Source organism: Papio anubis, chromosome 3 (genome assembly GCF_008728515.1).
Source record: "Papio anubis isolate 15944 chromosome 3, Panubis1.0, whole genome shotgun sequence".
Classification (NCBI taxonomy): domain Eukaryota; kingdom Metazoa; phylum Chordata; class Mammalia; order Primates; family Cercopithecidae; genus Papio; species Papio anubis.
The window spans coordinates 68,751,187-68,767,518 of NC_044978.1; the positions used below are offsets into that span (position 1 = coordinate 68,751,187).

General features: G+C 35.3%; 1 protein-coding gene across 16 annotated transcripts in view; it reads left to right on the forward strand.

Moving 5' to 3' along the window:
- PRDM5 (PR/SET domain 5) overlaps positions 1-16,332 on the forward strand; it is a 233,282-nt gene that overhangs the window by 148,214 nt on the left and 68,736 nt on the right. For 15 of the 16 annotated variants that reach the window (XR_002522179.2, XR_001902801.3, XR_001902802.3 and 12 more), the window contains one exon: positions 2,547-2,640. Coding sequence is in view for 13 of the 16 variants with exons in the window: in XM_003899135.5 (XP_003899184.1) it covers positions 2,547-2,640 (94 nt within the window). In the remaining 3 variants the exon portion in view is untranslated. Of the gene's footprint in view, positions 1-2,546; positions 2,641-3,157; positions 8,851-16,332 lie in introns of those variants that run through there. The other variant, XM_021938757.2, reaches the window with a different exon arrangement.

Sequence of the window (16,332 nt, forward strand, 5' to 3'; positions counted from 1 at the left end):
TTTTTAGTAGAGATGGGGTTTCACCATGCTGGCCAGGCTGGTCTAGAACTCTTGACCCCCAGTGATGTGCCCACCTTGGGTTCTCAAAGGGCTGGAATTATAGGCATGAGCCACTGTGCACAGCCTGAGATATTATATTTTGATACAGGTATTCAGTGTATAATAATCACATCTAGGGTATATGGGTTCCTGTATTTTTAATGCTGAGTAATAATGATATTATCTGTTTTTTTTTTTTTTTTTTAGGTCTCTGAATAAAAGAGTCTTTCGACTTTCTTTGCTTGAATTACTTTTTGCATGAATTTAACACATTTTTGGTTGTCTTTCAATAAATAAAGGAAAAGTATAGTGAGCTTTCAAGATAGTTTACCTTGTCTGCAATAATAGTCACACAGTATATTTTGCATTGTGTTACTCATTTTAATCTCATAAATTTATTCAGTATTGTTCTTAAAGTGAGCTGTTTCCATGCTTTCTTATTCATATTTAAGGTAGTTTAGTATTATACCTTTAATGTCTTTTGAAACTAGCTAACCAAAATTGGAACCTAATAATAGATATATTTTTGAGTTAAATGAAAGGAATATTTTAATTTTTTTCATTAATATAACCCTAATATCCTTTAATTTGGAACTTCTTCAGTTTGGAACCAATGACAGTCATATAAATGAACAATGAAATACATAGCAGCAAAGGAAATGCTGTGATTTTATGAATGAATTACAAATAGATTAGTAATTACCTGTTTGGAATAATTCAATGCTCTAACTGTATATGTATAATTTCTAAACAACCTTACACTAATGGAGGACAAATTGGCATACTTTGCCCCTTCTGTCAGGTAATGAAAAGAAGAGAGATCAAAAATAAATAAATAAATAAAATAAAATAAAATAAAATAAAAAAGAAGAGAGGCCTGTTATATGTTAAAATGTTATGTATTTTACTTTAGATTGAACCATAATGTGGACCAGGGGAGTAAAGGCTCTTACTGAAGTGTAAAGATATATAACTCTTTTGTATATCAGCTTGTAGTAAAAATGGAAAGTTAAGTGCTTGCCAAATACAAAATCCAAGAGATGCTTGTTTTACACAGTGTTGTTGGCTAGCATGGTAGTTGATTTCGGCTGTGTTTTTCAAACTTGAGTATAATATAAATTGTTTCAAGGAAAAAAAAACAAAAGACACTGATACTGACTAAGGTCTTTAGTTTATAGCTCTTTAAAAATTGTAAATATGATAGTACATATCCAAATACACATTTTAATACAAATTGCAAATTTGCAAATTAAATATTAATAAGGCTGCAAAGTCAGTTACACTAATGTTAACAATTTAATATGGAAGATGAAAATGTTTTGCTATGGTGATGGTTCTTTGATGTTGTCAGGTGATGAGGTAATTGCCCCACCCCTTTTTCTCTATGACAGCCAGTGTTCTCTTCTGAGAAACGTCATTAAAAGAAAACTTTTTCTATTCTTTTTTCATTAGTTTATGGCAGTTCAGATACTACTTGACTACTTGTCAGGAATTTGTTCTTAAGAACAAAGGCAAACATAGGCCCTGGAAGCTCTGTTTTGTGATTGTAACCTAGATGATTGTAACCTAGACAATAAAATTAATACTTTTATTAATTTTTTGGTTACATTGAAAAAAAAATTCTAAAAGTAGTCTTAGAAAGAATGTGTACATACCTGAAGGAATTGCATTCACCTCCCTTCTTCCCCGATCTCTTAAGTTTGAGAAACACTGGGACTTGAGAAGTAGCTCTGATCCTTCATTAATTGGAATTATCTGTTTTTATGTTAGGAGCAAAATTGGTCTCCTGATGAGACTGTGGGGCCAGTTTAAAATGCACATCTTCCTCCTCCTTTGGGGAGGGGTCACTCTTTACTCTTTGAACTCTCCAGCATTTATCGAAACTTGCTTTTTAACCATACTTACTTACCTTTCCTCGTGTGATTGTTTATACCTAGATGAAAGACATGTTGAGGGCAGAAATATGCTTTCAAATTGACTGCTCAGTTACCACCTGCTGATTTTAAGGGTCAAATCAGATTTATATTCCTTTTTGCTTTGCAGTAAAACCAGTCTAGTCAAACAGCATAACACAAGTAACAGATGACTTTATTAAGATTAATTCTGTCCTCAAGAGTTAAATACACACGAAGAATGTGAAAAATGCTTCAAATGAAGTGTTTCTTGGCAACTGGGAAGGGTAGCTATAGCCCTATTTTGATTATGTGGTTTTGCTAGAATATACTGGTTTTGTATAATTTAATCATTTTTGGTTGGGGCTCCATGAGGGCTTAAAAAAGTAAACTGCAGAACGATTTTGAAATTAGCACTAATGCATGATTCTAAGGCATTTTTTTTGAGCCAATGGGAATATCTATCATAAATTGTTTAAAATCTCATTGTGGAATTAAATCATTTTAATGAAATGTAATCCTAGAAAATAAGGATTTACTATTGTCAGAGGCATTTAATCATCTTTACCTAATTCTTTGTATTTATCCTTAGCCTTTTTATCCCTTTCCATTTAGACACATACAGGAGAAAAGGAGAAAATCTGTCCATATTGTGGCCAGAAATTTGCCAGCAGTGGTACACTCCGAGTTCATATCCGGAGCCACACAGGTATGGAGACTGCAATTAGACTAGTGATAAAAACCACTTAGAGCAATCACATGCTTCCAAGACAGTAAATATTGTAATAGTACAACTATCTTCCAGATTAAGAATTAATCTTGGCTGTTTTCTCTCTCTCAAAGCATTGTAAAATCCAGTTTTCTCATCTAGAAGAATTTAAAATAAATATATTTTCTCAAACTAAGTAAAACATCTAAAGTGGAAATAATGTTTTTAATGTTTGGTTGTGATATAACTGTGATTAACTTCTATGTGATTCTAATGGATGGAATTAGAGAATAACAGTTTCACTTTATATAGATAGTTAAGGGCATCGACTTGATTTATAATCCCTCCTGTAACTCATGTCAAATGTGGCCTTTTTACCTTGGAATATTGCATGAATGCTGTAGGATTTATTGGATACCAGGGTGGGTGCTGTGAGTGAATATCTGTTATGTCACGGACTGCTTCCTAAAGATCCCCTTCTTTTCTTACCACTTCTGTGTAATTTCTCCAATGAAAGAAAGCTGTGCCCTAGTGGAGGTTGAATGAACAACTGAATATACTTGAAAGAACCTTGTCTGGATCCTACCTATCAGGTAGATAAGCCCTTGAAAAAGACTTGAAAGAATACTATTAATATTAATAACTAGATGATTTTACATCAGTCTGAAAACTTTTTTCAGTACTAGACTCTACATGGAGAACCATGTGACTGGATTATACAGCTGAAGTTTCCTCTTCAAGGGCTGTAGTATTTGACTTTTTTTACCTTTGTATCCCCAGTACGTAGCTCAACGTCTAGCATAATAACTGTATTGTCAATGGAGAAACGTTAAAGTAGGCCAAAGAATCAATACAGTGAATATTAGATATAGATAGATGGAGGAAGGGACACCCTTGGAGCGTAATTTTTAATTTTCTGACTAAAGCTTAAAGACATAAGGTCAGTTTAGAATTTGTTATCTTAGAATAGGTACTTAAATACTTTTAAATGAAACACATAACCAAGAACAGATAGCTGTGGAACAACAGGTGCTCTAAAGAAGAAAAGGAAGGTTTTTCTTAATTAGAAGTCATCTAGAGAAAGTGAGGCTTTTGAGATCAAGTGTTGCAGAAGCAGACTGCAAAATGAAAAGCAGAGGGCAGCACATGGGAATGAGAAGCAGAGAACCATGTTGAGGGCAGATGTACTTAAAATTGTGCCAATGGCCGGTGGCACCAGGTACTGATGGTACAGAAGTAAGGAACTAATGAAGAGGGACCAGAGAGAGTGTTGAAGTTCCTGGCCAGCACGGCAGTCTAGTGGTATAATCTTTGATGTCACTGGGCAGCGCTCTTTTATGTGTATTTGTGGCTGTATGGAGTTAGGATGGAGTAAGGGCAAGGGCGAAATCAACAGCCCTTCACTCTGATATCAGTAATTCTTAGAAGATATCTTTGTGCCATACTTAGATTTAGTTTGCTTAGCAGATTTCATGCTGTATTAGTGTGCATGTACGTTTAATTTGTGTATGAGAAGAGGGCAAGTAGGGAATAGGAAACATATATTATATGTACAGATCAGAATAGTCAGTTTATGATAATGCCCCAAGACAGGATGTAATTGTGTTATGTTTGGTATAGTGTGTTTTTAAAAGGCAGGGACTTACGTTGTTCAGAATGCGTTAAGACATAGCTACCAGCACAGAAAGGATGAACCCAATCCAGTAGAGCCCTTGATTATTCAAAATAATTCCATCCTTGAGGATATTGTATGCCTACATTTTATTTTACTCATAGTATGGCTAGGCAGTGGAGAAGAACAAAGCACTTATAGTAGTAATTGCTCCTAAAATTTTAATTATTATTATCCTCCATAAAATTACAGTAATAAGAAAAGTTTTAGAGTTCCAAGAATTCTCTCTGATAAAAATTATTAAATATATGTCATGGTTTTTGTTATCTTATGTTCTATATTATGTTTAAAGTATATTCTAAACTCCAAATCACTTTATGTATCATTTGGTTATTTATTGTGTACATGGGTCTGGGCCAAATGTTGTACAGATTCTGGCCTATTAAATTTGGCTTCTGATCAAGAGGACTGGTCATCTAAATTCAGACAGCAGTGGTAAGGCACAATGAACCAACACATACAATTTGATTGATAGATAAATAAATTATATATATGTGTGTGTGTGTGTGTGTGTGTGTTTCTGTGTGTGTGTATATATATATATAGAGAGAGAGAGAGAGACAGAGATAGAGAGAGGGAGAAAGTGGTGTATGTGTTTGTAGGTCCACACAGAAACTATAATTCTAATTATTTATCTAGTTATTTACTTATAACCAGATTTTTCTGTTTAAAATAAAACTTATTATACTTTCTCATTTTACAGTTCTTCTTTGGGTTATTTTGTTGTCAAGCCTGTGCCCTCATTGACCACTGCCTAGCAGTGTGGCTGAGGTTGTGTTGGAAGTGGTTGGAAGTGGTTGGAAGTGGTTGGTGGCTGGCATCTGGGCCTCCATAACAGCCCTGGCACAAATTTGTTTTCCTGCATGGACAAATGATGCTTTCGCTTCCCTTTTATTTGCTTTGTCCTGTCCCTCAAATGATAAGGATTCATTTGCCCTCCCAGGCTACAGCCTGGTTCAGTAATCACATGGTTTTACGCAGTTATTTCACTAGTATGAAAGCAGAGCTCCAAATGTTTTGATTCTGTAAATTCGGTGTTTTCTTCTCCCTGCATTACTTTTCCTTATGAAGTCACCTGGTTTTATTCAGCTGTTTTTCAGTGCTAGGTGTAGCACTTTATGGGTGTGCTATCACATGATGAAGGTGATGGTCATGACCTATTCTTCAAGAAGTATTTAGTTATACATTATTTAGAGAGGACACAATGAAGTGGCAAAGACCACGAGTGAAGGCAAGGTGGGGACAGTCAGGAGAGGACAGCTGATGCAGCCTCTGTGAAGCAGTGTTCTTTGGATCAGTGATGCTCATGTTGTGGCCTCATCACTCTGTACCACTCTTAAAAATAATCGAGGATTCTGGAAAGCTTTTGTTTATGTGGGTTATATCTATAACTATTTGCCATATTAGAAATTAAAGCTGTTTACCATATTAGAAAATTTAAAAATGTTTACTTGTTAATTTACTAAAAATAACAATATTATACCCATTACGTGTTAGCATACATATTTTTATAGAAAATACCTGCATTTTCTAAACTAGAAATCATTTAGTGTGAAAGGAGAAGTTGTTTTACATTTCTGAAAGTCTATCTGGTTTAAGAGGAGACAGCTGGATTCTCATATCTATTTCTTCACTCATCCTGCTGCAGTATCTTTTGATTGCAGCAGGATGCAGAATATGAAGAAAATCTGGCCTCATGGATATGTAGTTAGAAGAGGAAAGTATTTTAATAGTTGTCAAATAATTTTGGATGTTATTACAGTGGATGATATTACCTTGGATATTATTCCTGCACTAAAACTCAAAAAGGGCTAGTGTTTTTAAAGGCTTATTGTTGTGTGGAACCTAAAATTATCTCAGTGAGTTTTGCCTATTCTGTGACAGTAGAATCAGTTGGTCTGTGTTGCAATTCGAATGATCTTTTACCAATGCATGATTCTGTAACATCATCATGTTACAGATAACTTGGAAAATATTGGCTCACTAAGTTATGCAGATCTTTTATGTTTTACTTTACTTAGAGGAAGAACGTTTTATCTTATTCAGGGGATGATATGTTAATATCATTGCTGATCTCATTACATAGCCTAAATATTCAGAAGCCTTCAAGCACTTGGAAGCATTCTAAATTTTGCTTGACTGCTGTAATTCCTATATTTCCTAACAATTCCTATCATTTCCTTTTTTCTTTATTTTCTTCAATGACAGGCTCACTTCTTTTATATTCAAAGAACAAATGTGCACAAAATGTTTAATAACCATAATTTGTCTATCAGTCATTTTGTTTCATATAAAAATGGTGTTCCATGAAAAAAACTGCCAGGTCAGCTTGCAACTCAATCACTCAAGTGCTTTTCCTTGAGACAACTTTCATACATCAGCATGCGTTACAAGTGCTTTCTGCTTAATTTCCAAATATTAAAAAGATGATACACAAAGGCTAGAACTTAATAAATACATTTATTTAAACATATTAATATGTTTTACTTAATCACAGATGTTCTCAAGTGAAACTGGCATTCATTTCTACTGTGAGTTGTGACTGTGAAGACTACAGTGACTAGTATTACAAATTGAGGTCACTAGCAGTTACCAATTTTACTCACCATTACTTTTATGCCATTAGAGTAAATGTCAACATGGTGAAAAAGACAAATAACATAATAGTAATATTATGAAAGTAATTTTGACCTTGCAGACCTTGTAAAGAGTCTTGGTGATTCCCAGGAGTACTCAGGCCATATTTGGGGAACAAATGCTCTCGAAGGGCCCCCTGGCCAATGATAAATACCTAGGAAAAAGCAATTTGTGTGAAATATGTGTTGGCCCCTGTGAATAAGAACCCAGCTGACAGAGGCTATTCTGTTTAACTGGGGCCATTTCTCTCACTTGATTTTTCAGACTGGTATTGCTTCCAACTGTTGCTGCGGCATTCTTGATAATAAATTTTCAAGCTTTTGCCACTGCTGCTGCTGCCACCACAACATGTTAATGTCTATTGGCATTGCCTTTGCTGCAAAAGTCAGTTGATGAGTAGGTTTGCCAACTTTGACTCTACTTTTGCATAGGGACTGTTCACTGTTGGGCTGATATTATTATGTTTATGACTGTAAATAGAAAAACATTAAGACTTTCTAAATTTGGGCTTACTTGTAGATATATTCTAGAACTCAACTCCAAAACCTGCCTGCAGATAGCAAAAGATAGAAATTTGATAAAAGATCATCCTATCAGTAATGTTTTTGCTGATATTTGAAATTATGTAGTTAGGGTTCAGGGGACTCTGAGTTCTCATGAGATTGAATAACTTTTCCCGCCTAGGGAGTTGCCGTGATTAGTAGAAACAGGTCTCTGTGTGTTTCCTGTTATACCCTCCTCTGCCATGGGAGTCAGTCTTGCATAATGGAAACAGCAGGGGCTTTGGAACAGCTGGCTTGAGTTCAAATCCTAGCCCCCGCCACTAGTTAATCATATACTTTTGAGCAAATTTCTTCATGTCTCTAAGTCCTGTTTTACATTGTACATTTTTGTGAAGAATAAATGAAATCATGTATGTAAAATACTTAGTGCTAGTTCATAGTAGATGGTCAGTTCATTGACATAAGCATAATTTCTAAAATTCTTCTATAATATCACTCCTTGTTAAGACTACTTTTCCAAAGTTCAATGAATTGTGTTTATTAATATACTGTGGCAAGCCTTTACTGAATGATATAACCTCTTATATTATTTTCTACATTTCTTCTTAGGTTTATTTACAGGACATCATATTGAGAATTTTCATGTTCAATACCTTTCCCTTTTATTTCTTCCAACTTTATCAAGATCTTAAATTGCTGAACATGCTGAAATTTTCATAACTTAGTTTTGTAGATATAATCTTGGTTGACTATTGATAAGGAATTAACTTAATATCATTGTGTTTAGCATACTTTTAATCATGGAATTTTCTTAATATATTAATTTGGGGAAAATGCATTTTAGATGGCTATGTTGCTGATTAACTAAGAGTTTTCTTTTTAAAGGCTAATCATTCTTTTTAATATATGTTTAAATGACACCTCAATTGAAAAAATATTATTTGGTGGTATTTAAAATTCTGAACTGTTTATGTCCCACCAATTTTTTCCTTGAAATTAAACCATAGTAACCTCCAAAATACAGTTGATAAATTGTTTGCCTTGCCACATAAAAACTTATCCTTGGCTTTTAATATTTGTACTGCTTTATTTATTAGGCATAAATCCAAAGTATACTTGATTCCTAAGTCTGAAAAGAGGTTACGGACAACAATGTTTGTTTTATAAAAAGAACATTGTTATGTTCCTTGAAAAACTGTTTATAATGGCAAAAATTGGAAAAGATCCTACATATTTAACATTGAAAGAACTCATAATTTATGGTATATCTGTAAACTGGACTATTATATAGGTAATAAAAGTGATACGGATATATACTAATTAACATGAAAAGAAATGAGAAAGATAAGTTACAAAAACAGAAGGATATATTTTTGTAAGAATAAAGCATTTGTATTTAAAAAACTGAAAAGTTATCTACTAAATTATTAACTACTTTTATTTCTATATGTTATAAATATGGTTAGTTTTAATTTTCTTTATGATTTTCTGTTTTCTAATTTTTATAATAATTTCTCTTGTATAATACAAATATTTAGTGTGTATATCATGATTGTGCAAGTAACTGTTATTATAAGATTTGTGCTAAAATACTTAGGTGTGAAACTTCTCTGCATCTTATTCTCAAATGGACCAGGAAGAAGGAGGGCATATAAAAATACATGTAAAAAAAGAGAAATGAGTAGGAGAAAGCAAATTTGGTGAAATGTTAAGAAATATTAAACCTAAGTGAGTTTATACAGTGTTCACTGTACTATTCTTTCAACATTTCCTCATGTTTGAAATTTTCATATTTAAAAATAAATAGGGGTCAGGTGCAGTGACTCACGCCTGTAATCTCAGCACTTTGGGAGGTCGAGGTGGGCAGATCACCTGAGGTCAGGAGTTTGAGACCAGCCTGGCCAATGTGGGGAAACCCTATCTCTACTGAAAATACAAAAATTAGCTGTGGCAGTGGGTGCCTGTAATCCCAGCTACTTGGTAGGCTGAGGTGGGAGAACCGCTTGGACCTGGAAGGCGGAGGTTGCAGTGAACCGAGATCACGCCACTGCACTCCGGCCTGGGCTACAGAATGAGACTAGACCTCAAAAAATAAACAAATAAATAAATAAATAGGGATGTTTTATTCCAATGACAGCAACCGTGTAGATGCAGCTACCACTTAAGTGGACCAGAGAATTGTTCCCTCAACATCTAGCTTCATAGCTTAAGTCTTGTGCACATCTCCGCCAGAGCCTGATTCTTTCAACAGGAAGACTTCTATTCCCTAAATGTAAGCAGACATTTTGTTGTTTTGTTTTTTTTTTCTTACAGTTATACTGCTTAGAGAAGCAGTCTTCTGAAGAAGCTGAATGTCATTATTTCATGCTTCATACATCTTGAGGATGCTAGATTTATCTCCTTGAAAAAGGAATCCCACAAAATTTCCTCTTCTCATGGGTTTTTCAGACATTTTCTTTGAAATGCACTGGAAAGTATTTGTCAGCCTTAGAAAAGAAGTTTTAAAGAATTGATAAAAAGGCTCACTGGGTCATTTTATTATCCTACTTAAACCCTTTCAGTGACTTCCCCTTGCCTTGGACAAAATGAATGCCCTAGACTTTTCTCATGAGACTTATCAACTACCGACCCTTCACTGTTTACATTCCAGACTGCTTACTGGCCTTCTTTCACTTTTCTCCAATCTCCAATTACATGTTACTTTCTTCTTGATGTGTTCCCTGACCTGTCTGCTACCCCTGCCTTGTTAGGTCGGCATATCCATGCTCCTTTACTCTCCTCAGCACAGCCTGCTTCTGATTGCCTGCACCTGTGGTCATCTTCAGTAGTCTGTGGGTTCTCAGTTTTCTTAGGGCCATGCCCATAACTGATACCTTACTTTTTACCATTCAGCGCACTGTCTGGCTTAGAAAGAGAACTTGTGAATGCTTGTTCAATAGATAAAATAACTTAGAAGTGGGTTGCAGTACCTGTATGATAGTTAAAAGGATGCATGAGTTCACAGTGAGAAGTTCCAGATTTGAATACAAATTTAGTTGACCATAAAATCATTTTTTCATATACTACTTACAAAAATCCGTAGCATTCACTTTGAGAGGTGTTGGCATTAAAGAAGAAAATGCTACACTTCCCAATCTATGAGCTGGGCCCACCCACATTTGCTTTCCTTTCCATTTTTTATCCTGTTGTTTGTCATGTAATTGTTGGGAAACCGTGTAACAAATGATCATTAATAACATGGTTCAAGATCTAACTCGCTAGTGCCCATAAAGTTACAGTGCTTAAATGAGGGAATAAAGAACAACATGTGGTTAACCAGCACCAAACTTCCTGTTTGATTTCAGCTTGGAGTTTCCTAGTTTTTAAAGTTTCTCATTAGAAAGAACATAGAGGAAATCGGTCCTGACAAATGCCCTGTTTTGTTTGACAAGGGCAAGTCTGTGCTATTGGAGCGGGAATAATTACAAACAATTGTATAGTACATTATAGTCTTTTGCAGTTGTGTAGCAAATCTCATCTAGTAGAGATCTGGGGGCTCTCATTTTTTATTATATATAAATACCTCTTTTCAGCTATTTTACACTGTACTTTGCTTATCAGCTTCCCATGAATAGATTCTAAGCTGAAGGACAGGGCAGATCAGACTCACCTCTTTAATCTTTAAATTTGTTGAAAAAGGAAAGTTCTCTCAAATATAGTATCTAAATTATCCTTTCACAGCCATTGAAAGGATTCAGCCATTTCTAGGATCATTCTCATTTTCTACATGAGGAAGCTCAGATTCAGAGAAGCAAATGACCTGTCCACTATCAAGGTAATAAAACACAAGTCTTCTGACTTCAAATTCTGTTTTAAGTTATCTCTTTTTTTTTTCTATATAGCTATTATAATTACCACAAGAATTACAGAAATTCTATAAACCCCCCAGTATAAAAGATGAGGAAATAAAAGTCTTATATCATTTAGCACTATGAAAGTTTTATGCTTAGAGCCAAATGATGATTTTTTTTTTTTTTTTTTTTTTTTTTTTGAGACGGAGTCTCGCTCTGTCGCCCAGGCTGGAGTGCAGTGGCCGGATCTCAGCTCACTGCAAGCTCTGCCTCCCGGGTTTATGCCATTCTCCTGCCTCAGCCTCCCGAGTAGCTGGGACTACAGGCGCCCACCACCTCGCCCGGCTAGTTTTTTTTTTGTATATTTTTAGTAGAGACGGGGTTTCACCGGGTTAGCCAGGATGATCTCGATCTCCTGACTTCGTGATCCGCCCGTCTCGGCCTCCCAAAGTGCTGGGATTACAGGCTTGAGCCACCGCGCCCGGCCAAATGATGATTTTATTTATTGATTGATCTTTTCTCATTGTTTTTGTCTGTTCTCACCCTGCTATTAAAGATATACCCAAGACTGGGTAACTTACAGAGGACAGAGGTTTAATAGACTCACGGTTCCACATGGCTGGGGAGGCCTCACTATCACGGCAAAAGGCAAAGGAGGAGCAAAGTCACATCTTACATGGTGGCAGGCAACAGAGCATGTGCAGGGGAACTCCCCTTTATAAAGCCATCAGATTTTGTGACACTTGTTCACTATCACAAGAACAGCACAGCAAAGATCACCCTGTGATTCAATTATTTCCCACCGGGTCCCTCCCATGACCCATGGGAATTGTGGGAGCTACAATTTGAGATTTGGATGGGGACACAGACAAACCATATCACACATTGACTTGTTCATTTTCTCCTAGTCAAGCTTTATAGTGGGCAGTAACATACAGAGGAAATAATGATTAAATTATATTTACTAAATTTCCCTTTTTTTATTTCTAGGAAATGGTTGCTAATTGGCAGTTGGACCTTTGAATATACTGCAGTGTGATGAGATTTTTATGGAGTTAGTCTTTTAATTCCATACCAAGTATGCCTGAAGGTGTCAGTTTAATTTTGTTTTTATAGTATTCAAACTGTCCATCAATAAGTTGGGAAATCAAATCTCTTTTTTATGATATCAAATAACACTTAGTTTTATGAAGAGGAAATAGGACTCTAGTTTATGGTTTTTCCTTCCAATTTGCCAGTTGGTGTTTTTCAACATTTCCTGTCCAGTACAGTAACAGTATTCTTTTATGGAACATTAAAGGCAGTCTCCTTCATACATATTAATGTTTTTAAAACAAGTATTTTTGCTAATTGGCTCGGGACTAATGGTCATTCTACAAGACAGTGACAAATTAGCTATTGGATTATTACCTGTTAGTTGTGGGAGGAATTTTGGTATTTATGTTTTTATTTTTTGTTGATAGTGTCTAAAATTAAAAACATCCTCCAATTTCTTCATTTTATGATTGATTTTATCTTTCACTACCTTAAATAACCAACTGGTTGTATCCTTGCTTCCCCTTCGTTCCGTTCTGCATACTCCTTCTCCCGCCTTGTTCTCATTACCACCATTTTGTAGTCTCACAAGACTTTGTTTTTTCCATTAACTTTGAAAATGTTATTTTTCATAAATCTTGTATCCACCTTCTAAAGTCCATTTATTCTGCACAGTTTGGTAATTAGAATGAGAATGTGGCAAGCGTGCACAAGGCATCCACTTTTTTAGAATAAAAAAATAATATTCTTGACTTTAGAATAGAAAGGAGTTTCAGAAATCTAGTTCAAGCCTCTTATTTGAACTAATACCCAGCAAAGTGCAATGATTTGCCTAAGGTCATAAAACTTGTATGTGGTTCAGCTGGAACTAAACCGAGGCTTAAACTTTTTCCAATATATCACATTGCTGATATTTTTATTTCTTATTCTTCGACATGCCCCCTAACCCCTCCCGTTACTCTTGAACATACCACAGAACTACATACACTCCTTTCATCATGTTTGACAATATTTTGTTTTTGATATATCAACCAATTGAAGATAACTTTAACATAGAAACTATAGTTTGTTACCTATGGTCAACTGAGAACTTAACTCCAGCTGTGGAGAAACTTTCCTACCATAAAATTTGTATTTGTAATACATTGTTATTTAATGCCACCTTTATATCCAGAGTATTGATTCTGGAGTCAGATTACGGGCTTCAAACCCCATTCTGTTTATTTCCTTCTTGAATGAAAATTAATGAGCTGGTTAATTTCCTTGAAGCTTAGTTTCCTCATCTCTGATAAATGGAATAATAGTAGTCCCAGCTGGGTGCGGTGGCTCATGCCTGTAATCCCAGCACTTTGGGAGGCCGACGTGGGGGATCACCTGAGGTCAGGTGTTCGAAAGCAGTCTGGCCAACGTGGTGAAACCCTATCTCTACTAAAAATACAAAAATTAGCTGGGCATGGTGGTGCACACCTGTAATCCCAGCTAGTCATGAGGCTGAGGCAGGAGAATCGCTTGAACCCGGGTGGTGGAGGTTGCAGTGAGCTGAGATCATGCCGTTGCACTCCAACCTGGGCAATAGAGTGAAACTCTGTCTAAAAAAACACAAAGAAAAAAGAAAAAGTCCCAATTGCATAGTGTTGTTTTGAGGAACAAATGAAGATATAAATAACTTTTCATAGTGCCTGCACAATGTAAGCATGTGATACTGTGAGCTATTGCTGCTAGCGTTGCTGATGTGTTTCTGTATTTAGTCACAGGTGTTCATACTCCCTTGATACACCGTTTGACCTTCTATTCCCAGTGTCATCATGCTTATCTTTTCATAAACTTTAGCTGCAGAATATAGATCATCTATAGAGTATAGATGAGGGTTTGCTGTCAAACAGGGCTGGTTTGGGGTGAGTGAATGTGCATGTACAGTGTGTTGTTGTCATCTTCATTGAAGGGGAATGTTCAGGATTGTGCCTGGAGGGCGACTCTGTAATTTATCATCTGGCTTCCTCTGCTGGAACAACAGAGATGGCACTCTGTGGGTCAGCTGAAATAGTAGAGCACAGTCTCCTGTTGGTTTATAGCTTCTTAGGGTCAGTGAGAGCTGAGGTTAATTCAGCAAGGGAATCCACAGACTGTGACATGAATTCCATCAGTTGTTCATAAATTATGGAAGAAATTCTAGGAACTGCTTTTGGGTTTTTAAACCTCTGGGCCAGAAGGTTAATTACTTGCCTACAGTTCCAACCAGCTTTCTGTGTTAATAGATACCGGCTGTGTAGGCCCTTCTGTTCCAGGCTTGCTTGCACGTTGTTATTTGAATATAGTAATAAATCACTGTCTTAGGAAATACGTAATTTTTTGGATAAATACCTGTGATCAACTCAGCAATAAAGAATCAGTATATTATTATTTTATCGTATTTGGATTTTAGCCACTGTTTTTCTTTTGTCTTGAATGCTTTTTTAAAGGACATAATTTATTCTTTTTAGAATATTTGTCCAACATTATAAAAACAGTAGCTTTAAATAATTATAAGTAATTATAGAGCAATAATAAAATTATTTAAAAATAGATGATTACTGAATTGTAAACCCAAATGAAAATTTAAACATTTTAAAACAACATTTTAACACATTTTTAATAAGAATTAGATGACCTCTATATGTTGAGAGAGAACTTATTTTGCTATATTTATTTTCTAAGTGTCTCATTACTAACATTAAACCAAATCAAATATTCTCTTACCTGCAGATAATCTAAGAGTTAACGGAAACATTGAGTAGAATTGACATAGAAATACATGATTTCCTTAGCATCATACTTCAAAAGCTTCAGGTTTTCCCCAAGAAATATTTGAATGGAATTTTCTTGTAAGCAAAGTCTTGAACTGCATGTTTTTTGATGTCTCAGTGTTATATTGACACTTTAAATAATTTCTGATCCACAATCACATCGATGGAATGTATCCTTTCTTACTACTGTTTTTTTTTTTTTTTTCTTTTTTTCTATACTCAGCTCCTACTCAATTGATTTTGGGTTAATGACAAGTATGTCTAACAACTTAAGAGACAGACATTCATTTTGGCTTTCATTAGTAATATGATTATCTATTTTTTATTTCTTCAAATGTATCAAAGGCCCTAATTTTTTAATGTAAAAATTATAGCGCTATGTCAAAGTTTGTTATAGGTTGGATTAAGGGGCACAGAGTGAAAAGTGAGGGAGTGGCATTTGTCCTGGAATATAATGCTATGAACAATAAGCAAATGAATTAATAATATCATCACTGAGACTAATAAGATAGATCATTTAAAATATACCACCATTTACGTAGTTCATATTTTTATCATCTCTTCATTTTTTTGGTATACTGGAGTCCTCAAAAATGGGCATGGCCTAGGCCACAGTTTACATCAACTGTTTGAACAACTTTATCTATTGGTAAATTATTAGATAATATTAATAGCATACCTCTATTAAACTTGCATCACCAACATTTTTCTTTTGGAAAATAAAAGATTTGATTTCCTGTAATTTGTGCTTTCTTCTGCTGTTGCTACTATTTTTCCACCCCAGAATAACTCTCTGTGTTGTTCTTCTGCAAATCAACACTGTGCTTCTAGGCTGGGGAAGGTTTTATGTTTTCTCTAGTTTTATGGGAGAGAGAATAATTTTATGGGTTTCTTGCTACTCAACGTTACATACTCTTGATACTTCCTTGCTGGCACTATTTATAGGACACTGCTCTGTGTGCAGGCACCGAAGGTTTAACTGCTTAGTTACTCCATGGCCACGGTTCACCAACTATACCCATAAATATTGGGTTAAATAAAACTTTGGTAGAAATTCCTAAAAATAGAAGACTACTGGGTGAAATGATTGATAATTTTCTCACCAAATTCTGACTCCCTAACAACAAAACCAGATCGATGATGAAGAACACTCCTTCCTTGACTGAAATTCCTCCCTGCCATCGCAGTGTGGGACACTCAGGGAAGAGTTTCTGTTTGTGGGTCAGAACCTT